Below are 8,495 nucleotides of genomic sequence, written 5' to 3'. Positions count from 1 at the left end.
CTCTAGCTTAAATACCTTAAAATCGAGTGTGGAAGGTGGAATATCGAAAGAGGAGATGAAAGATAACTCAAGAGTATGCAAGCTTTCTGCATTGATTTCGTCAAATGTTTCCCTCTATGATTTGTTTCAAGAATATTATATAAGCATATATCAATTATCATTAACAACAAGACTGCACTAAATAATAGAGTAGTATAAAGCATTGAACTAAAAGTAATGAATTTGTTGCAGGCACATCTAAACCCAACCAATCGAACGCACTACTGTGGCCAGCTCTTGTGATGTTGATTTTCACTTCTCATATATGATCACCAATAAACAGAAAAATAGGGAAAATAAAATAGAGTAGTACATATTTCTTATCTATAAATATCAATCCAGAGAGCTGCTTCAAATGTAAATCACAAGTTGGAACTCCTCTGCACTCATAAATTTCTACGGATAATGTTGGGATCAAAATAACCAGATGTCAAACAAATGCGAACAAAGTAAACCTCGGTGACAATAAATTAGAGGACAAAAAGAATTATATTAAAAGAGATATATTATATTTAATATAGTTTGGTCAATTAACCTATATATCATTTACTAAAAAAAGAGAATATAAAATTTCGAGAGAATAGTTTCCCCTTTATATAAATTTCTCTTAAGAACTACATTATGGATGCTATTTTGTATGAAGGAGTGATCCTCAATTTATAAAGGTGACAACTTTTTTCCTCCGAGAAATGAATCTATCAAATATGGAAGTGGTTTATATTTATTTATTTTTTAGAAAAAGCAAATCAATTATAGTAAATATTTTACACTTCTTTAAAACGACACGTAAATCCAAATATGAAAAGAAAATTAGGGTAAACACTAACAATTCTCCCTTGTGGCTGAACTTTCTTGACAAAGTTTGATCTGCCTTCTTCACATAATTTTCATCACTGCTGCTTGTTATGATTAAAAGTAAGTATTGGTTGAAAGTTGGAGCCATGTGCATTAAAAATAAGCACATGTTAAAAATATTGGAGTTTTGCATTAAAAGTGAGCATGGTTAAAAGTAGAGCCCTACATCAAAAGTGATCAGGGATAAAAGCAAAGCCCATATGTTAAAAGTAGGCATAAGTAGAAAATTATTTTTATTTTTAAAGATGCACCGGCAGATATGTTGAGAATATGGTTGAACATCTTTGAACATGTTTCTCGAACCTTTTCATTATCGCCAAATTGGCTGTAGCTTGATCTGAACCCAACTTGAATCTGTCTTCAACCTCGCTTCAACAATTGTCTCTGGCAGAGGCGGATCTACACTAGGCCTTGAGGGGTCACGTGAACCCGTTAACCTCGGCAAAAACCCTGTATATATATTGTATGTATAGCTGTATATATTTTAGGGACCCTTTAAATATTTTTCTTGGCCCCCTTATAATCGAATGTTGCTTGGAGCAACGGTCCGCCAGTGTCAGTAGTATTTCCCTTCGTTTTGCTACGAAGGACTGGGGTTCGAAACCCCCTTTCCATAAATATTTCTTTTTTAGTTTCTTTCACTTTTTATAACTGAAATAATCAATTATATATTAGTACAATAGTACTATTTATTAGTCACTAGTCAACAGTTGACTAATTTATAATTTTTTATTTTACCTTTTCTCAATTTTATTATATTTTAATAGTTATAGATAATAGTCAATTTTATTATTTAGTTCTTCTACAAAATCCTACCCAAAAGCCCCAAAATATTAAATCTCTAAACCTTCTTAGTTCTTCCTCAATCAAACGCAGAAGCTCCACAGTCGGCCAGTCCCCTCCGTCAAACTCAGAAGCTCCCCTCCTTCAATCTCAGTCTTCACTCCTCAGCCATCACTCCTCACTCCAAAATAGAGAACCATTCTTCCTCAATCTCAATTTCTCTCACTTTGAAAAAGTAGGGGGCATCGAATCTCTGGTTAGTGCTTCTCTTAATTTAAAACTTAATTTTTATTTATAAATTGTAAGAGCATGGAGAATTGGGGATGGATTTTATATGATTTTATTTAGGTTTAAAATTTTTGGTTCAAGAATCCCCAAAATTTAGGTTTGCCACTGGTAATTAAATCAAATTTTCTCTAATGTTATAAATAAATAAATAAATATACGTCTGCATTCTAATTATAAAGTGATGAATACGTACATCTATTAACTTCGCTGATTGTAATTGGCCTTGTTGATGATTACGGGCCTTTAAAAGTCAGAATCGCAGCCACTTTATTTTTACTAACTTTTCAATAAATTAATCACTGTCATATGATACTTAGCTCAGCTAACATTCAATTACTTATGGATGAAATCTCTGTATATTGGGTTTCTGCTTTGCTTTACTATGGTTATGAAACTTTTTGCTTTGCTGTGGTTTCTGCTTTAACCCTTTTTGCATTTGATGAATTTCTATTTTTGATAGACTATTAAATTTATTGAACTCATTTTTTGTAGGAAGTTCTTGTTCTTGTGAATTGAGATGGACGTATTTTTGACGAAGTTTAATTCTTCTCAACCAAGTTCTAGTCTTAGAAACAATTCCTCACATCTTATAGATGAGTTTGATGAGAAATTACTCAATCCTGACCCTGGAGAGAGAGTACCCCATTGATAAATATAGTCTTAGAATACAGGATGACGTAAGAAGACACTACATTCAAAATGGACCTTGCCAACCAGTTAATCATAAATTTCCTAAAACTTTATTCGGGAATAAAATGCGTCAATTTAGTTCGGGTTGGTTTAAAGGTTCCTATTCTAGATGGTTGGAGTATAGTGTGAAGAAAGATGACGCATTTTATTTATGTTGTTATTTATTCAAAAATGATTATGTTCATGAAAGCACGGATGACTCTTTCACAAAAACGGGCTTTAAGGCTTGGAATAAAGCTTCGGAAAGCCTTGATTTACAGGTTGGTAAAGTAAATAGCCTCACCACAAGTGTTTCAACAAGATGCTAGACTTATCAAATCAATCCCAATCAATTCAAGTTGCTTTTGATAAGCAATCTGAGAAACAAAGAAACGAGCACCGAATTCGTTTAAATACATCAATCGATGTTGTAAGATTTCTCTTGTATTTTGGGCTGTCTTTTCGAGGTCATGATGAAAGTGATTCTTCAAAAAACAAAGGCCTTTTTCTAGGGCTTTTGGAATGGCTTACAAAGAGGCTCCCTGAAGTAGATAGAGTCATATTGAAACATGCTCCAAAAAATGATATGATGACTTCGCCAAAAATTCAAAAGGACATTGTGAGTGCTTGTGCACAAGAAACCGCGAAAGCTATAATCAATGATTTGGATGGGGATTATCTCGGGATATTAGTTGATGAGTCCAAGAATATTTCACACCATGAACAAATGGCCCTTGCTTTGCGGTATGTTGACAAAAAAGGCCAAGTGAACGAGCCATTTATTGGTCTTGTTCGTGTTCATGATACCTCTGCAAAGTCGTTGAAGAAAGCAATACTTTCTTTGCTTATGAAACACCCATTAAGTCCATCCAAAATACGTGGACAAGGTTATGATGGAGTTAGTAATATGCAAGGAAAAATAAATGGTCTTAAAGCTTTAATTTTGCAAGAAACTCCTTCGGCACATTATATTCATTGTTCGCTCATCAATTACAGTTGACGCTTGTAGCGGTTCCTAAAAAACATAAGGAGGTGAAAACTTTCTTTGCTATAGTTGCTAATGTGTTGAATGTGATTGGAGCATCCTTTAAACGTAGAGATCAACTTCGGGGTCATCATGACGAATTATTGGAGCAATTGCTAGAGAGTGGTGAAGTTCAAAGTGGGAAAGGATTAAATCAAAGAGCGAGAACTTCAAAGGCCAGGTGACACTCGTTGGGGATCACATTGTAAAACATTAGATAACTTTGTTGTTTTATTTGCATCTACTGTTCATGTGCTTGGGGTGATTGAATATGAAGGTCAAGAGGCTAATGATAGATTGCAAGCAGAAGCTTTTTTGAGTAAAATCAATTCATTTGAATTTGTGTTCTTGCTTCACTTGATGTTGAAGGTATTGTTGATGTCGAATGAGCTGAGTAAAGCTTTACAGAAGAAAGAGCAAGATATTGTCAATGCCATGATATTTCTTGACCTTACAAAGGAAAGGTTGCAACAAATGAGAGATGAAGGATGAAAATCATTAATGGATGAAGTATATTTGTTTTGTACTAAACATGACATTTTGGTGCCTAATATGGAAGAATTCTATATTCCTGGAAAGTCGAAGCGTAGTCCTTCTAATGTTACTTATTCACATCACTTACGTGTTGAGCTTTTTTATACAGTGATCGATTTGCAAGTTCAGGAGCTTAACCGTCATTTTGATGTTGTTAGTGGTAACTTGCTTCTTGGTATGGCTAGCTTGAATCCGGCTAACTCGTTTGCTAATTTTGACAAAGAAAGAATAATGACCTTGTCCAAGTATTATCCAGATGAGTTTGGCAAATTGAAGCTTCGAGATCTTAGTCACCAACTTGACACTTTCATATTGCACATGCAACAAGGTGACCCTAGATTCTCAGATTTGAAAGGAATTAGTGACTTGGCAAAAGCATTGGTTGAGGCAAATCTTGTGGAGACATATTCACTTATTTATTTACTTGTGAAGTTGGCTCTAATTTTACCTGTCGCGACTGCAACGGTAGAAAGAGCATTCTCATCCATGAAGTACATCAAAAACGAATTGCGTAGTAGTATTGGTGATGCATTTTTAAATGATTATTTAGTTTGTTACTTTGAAAAAGAAGTATTTACAAATGTAAGCAATGATGCTATTATTGACCGTTTTTAGAATATGAAAAAGTGTCGAGTTCAAGTATAAGTGGATGATGTACTTTTGTTATATTAGTATCAATTAAAGATATTCTATAACATTGAAGTTTGTCTTTTGATGTAAATTGTGTCTTCTTTAGTTCTCATTTTTGGATAACAGTAGATATTACTATTAGTATGTCAGGAATTGTTATTAAGGCCACTACGCTTGTTTTATATTTTAAAGTTTATTCCAGTTTAGTCCATGTGTGCGTAAGGATGTGCAAGAAGTTGTATATTTTCTTGGAATGCTTTTTTTTTTTTTAAATTCGCAGATCAATTGGGGAGTCTGATGAAATCGAAGTTTGTGTTCACGGGTCAATTGGGGAGTATGATGAAATCAAAGCATAAACTCTTCTTACTTTATTTTAGTTTTTTGCTTAGCAAGTTTATATTATATAGTGGATTGTGCTGCTTATTTACTGGTCTATCATAGAGTTTATACGTATTTTTTTTATTAGCTTTGGATAATTCACTCTAATGACAATGGTGCCCCGTTATACTCAAATCCTGGGTCCGCCTCTGGGTGCATTATGGAAGTTTCCTAAAGTAAAACTAGTTATACAACCAAATATGAAAACTCTATTGGTGCATTAATTAACTTCTAATACACTAAATCAAAGATACCGAGAATTAGCATTTATGATTTGTCCAGCTTGTTGATCTCCGGGAAATGATATTTGTGCTGATTTGCTATTTTTTTCTATTAGAGATCGTCAATTTTACTATTTTAAAAGTTAACTATATTAAATTTTATCAATATTAATTTAAAGTAAAAAAATTCAAAGCTTGAAACGAGGCATCCTTTGAGCTTTGAAGAAAGCTATAAAGTGTCGTGGCTCGAGTGATTCACAACCTAAGGGTCTCAAATTTGATCTATGAGGTATTAACTTGTATACGGTTAAAACCGGATCTACCCGATTTTACTATTTGATCGAGGCTGAAGAATTGCATCAAAGGTTGACCTCGCGACGGACCAGACCGAGGTACGAGAATAAGGCACCGAGTTCGAGGACCGAGATACCTATCGAAGATCGAGACCAAATGAGACAGACATCGAGCAAAGCACAATAACATAAAGGCGAGATATCCGTGACTAGCCGAAGATCACGGCGTAAATCTCGGAACAGATCAAATCAAGGGCGGTTATTTAGTTAATCATGGGATTTGCTTCCGAAATTAGAATTGTACCATAACTAGGATTCCTCTGCTATATAAATAGGGTCCTAATCATTTTGTAACCATCTTACATCCACGCATATCAAAGCAATACAATACTTTCTAGCTTATATTCTTGTTTATCATTTAGCTTGTTTCTTAACTATTTTATGCACCGATCAGTTCGACGTCACTTAAGCTCGAAGGTTGAATCATGTTTCAAGACTGGTTTGCTCTATCTTATTGTTAATCCATACTGTTAATCTTTACGTTTATCAATTGGTATTAGGTGAAATCATGTGTCCTTAAAACCACATTATAAGTTTAATTGTTATCCAATTTTTAGAGTAAACAGTTTGGCGCCCATCGTGGGGCTAAAGATAATATTGATTGCCTGATATTTATTTTCATAACACACACTACTTTACGCTTGTTCTTGTGAGTATTTTTTATTTCAGGTCAACATGTCTAACTCGCAAGCAGTATCCACTCACGCCAATGACGGCCTCGGTTTCCATGGAGAAAACGATAATTTAGTCGCCCCAAGGATCAAAGTGCCTCAAGCTGGACACGAGGGAGTACCAAACACGGACCCCGTCGATGTCAGTTCACACGTCGCCCTAAATGCAAATTTGGGCGTTGACCCTGGAAATAGTGTCCGCAGAGATGCCCGAGCAGTCGATCAGAACGCATAGAGCGGTGGAGAAGGTGGAATTAGCCTTCGCATGATATTCGAAATGTTACATACTCAACAAGCTGCAAAAGCGCAACTCCAAAATCAGAATCGAGCACCAAGCAGAATTGAACTCGAAACGTCATAGGAAGTTGTTCACAGAATTGAACCTGTACCGGAGAAATCGAACGCCAATGAATCATGGATTGACCCCGACATTATGAAGATGATCAAGGAGCTCAATAAGAGGATCAAATCATGTGAAAAGAAAATCAAGGCTAATAACAAAAAGGTAAAAACGTACAACTCACGGGTTGACCAAATACCGGGGGCACCCCCGATTCTAAAGAGTTTGGATTCGAAGAAGTTCATGCAGAAGCATTTCCCTCCAAGTGAGGCTCCGAATCCCATTCCTAAGAAATTCCGTATGCCAAAAATCCCTAAATACAATGGGACCACCGACCCTAATGAGCACGTCACTTCTTACACGTGCGTAATAAAGGGGAATGATTTATAAGATGATGAGATTAAATCCATTCTATTGAAGAAATTTTGTGAAACTTTATCGAAGGGTGCCATGATATGGTATCATAACTTGCTACCCAACTCTATTGATTCGTTTGCTATGCTCGTAGATTCTTTTGTGAAAGCCCACGCCGGAGCCATTAAAGTTGCAACGAGGAAATCGCCTCTTCAAGGTAAGACAAAAGGATAACGAGATGCTCAGGGAATTTGTAACTCGATTCCAAACGGAGAGAATGGATTTTCCTCCCATCACCAACGACTGGGCTTTTCAAGCTTTTACACAAGGTCTCAATGCTCGAAGCTCCATAACCTTACAATAGTTGAAGCAAAATTTGATCGAATATCTGATTGTCACTTGGGTCGATGTGCACAATCGGTATCAGTCGAAGATTAGGGTCGAAGATGATCAACTGGAAACTCCAATTGGTTCGATTTATCCCATCAAGCCCGTGGACAGAGTTAAAAGGGACATCGATCGGGAGCCACAATCAAATAGAGATAGGTACCAGCCATACAATGGAGATCGGAGAAATAACGGGCCCGGACGCAACCCCGTATGGAATTATAGAAGAAACAATCGGGGACAGAGTTCTCGGGGGCTTATGAGCAAAAGCGTTTTCGATAGGGATGTTGGGTCCAAGGAAGCACCTCGACTGTCAGAATACAACTTCAGCGTCGATGCATTAGGTATTGTATCAGCCATCGACCGGATTAAGGATACTAGATGGCACAAACCCTTACAGACCGATCCAGCTCAAAGGAACCCTAATCAAATGTGCAAATACCATGGTACCCATGGTCATAGAACTGAAGACTGCAGACAACTGAGAAAGGAGGTAGCCCGTCTATTCAACAAGGGTCACCTTTGAGAATTCTTAAGTGATCTGTCTAAGAATCACTTCAAAAATAGAGATTCGAACAAGAAGAGTCATAACACTTGATTCATATGATCGTTGGTAGGGTCGATATCTCTCAAGGACCGGTATTCAAATGCACCAAGGTGACGATCACAAGGGAAAAACGAACTTGGGACTACTTACCAGAAGATACCTTGTCTTTCAACGATGAGGATGCAGAAGGGATTGAATAGCCTCACAACGACACGCTGGTAATATCTATTCTTATGAATAAAATTCAAGTTAAACGTGTGTTGCTTTATTCGGGTAGCTCAAAAAAATATTATTCGATCGAGGGTCGTAGAGTAACTCGGCCTTCAGGATCAAACTGTGCCTACAACTCGAGTACTCAACGACTTCAACATGGCAAGTGAAACTACCAAAGGGGAAATCATTTTGCTAGTAAACATGGCCGG

General features: G+C 36.4%; 2 protein-coding genes across 2 annotated transcripts; both read left to right on the top strand.

The window, feature by feature from the left end:
* Positions 1 to 2,956: 2,956 nt before the first annotated feature.
* On the top strand, positions 2,957 to 4,150 carry LOC107788113 (uncharacterized). The gene is made up of 3 exons (XM_075232207.1): positions 2,957 to 3,532; positions 3,631 to 3,796; positions 3,936 to 4,150. The coding sequence occupies exons 1-3, from the start codon at positions 2,957 to 2,959 to the stop codon at positions 4,148 to 4,150; spliced, it is 957 nt and encodes a 318-aa protein (XP_075088308.1).
* Positions 4,151 to 4,159: 9 nt separating this feature from the next.
* On the top strand, positions 4,160 to 4,807 carry LOC142170323 (uncharacterized). Its single transcript, XM_075232205.1, has one exon. The coding sequence runs from the start codon at positions 4,160 to 4,162 to the stop codon at positions 4,805 to 4,807; it is 648 nt and encodes a 215-aa protein (XP_075088306.1).
* The last annotated feature ends 3,688 nt before the right edge of the window (positions 4,808 to 8,495 follow it).

The sequence above is a fragment of the Nicotiana tabacum genome, chromosome 16, assembly GCF_000715075.1.
Source record: "Nicotiana tabacum cultivar K326 chromosome 16, ASM71507v2, whole genome shotgun sequence".
Classification (NCBI taxonomy): Eukaryota; Viridiplantae; Streptophyta; class Magnoliopsida; order Solanales; family Solanaceae; genus Nicotiana; species Nicotiana tabacum.
Note: the sequence above shows the minus strand (reverse complement) of the source record. Positions and strands in the feature narration are given on the sequence as shown.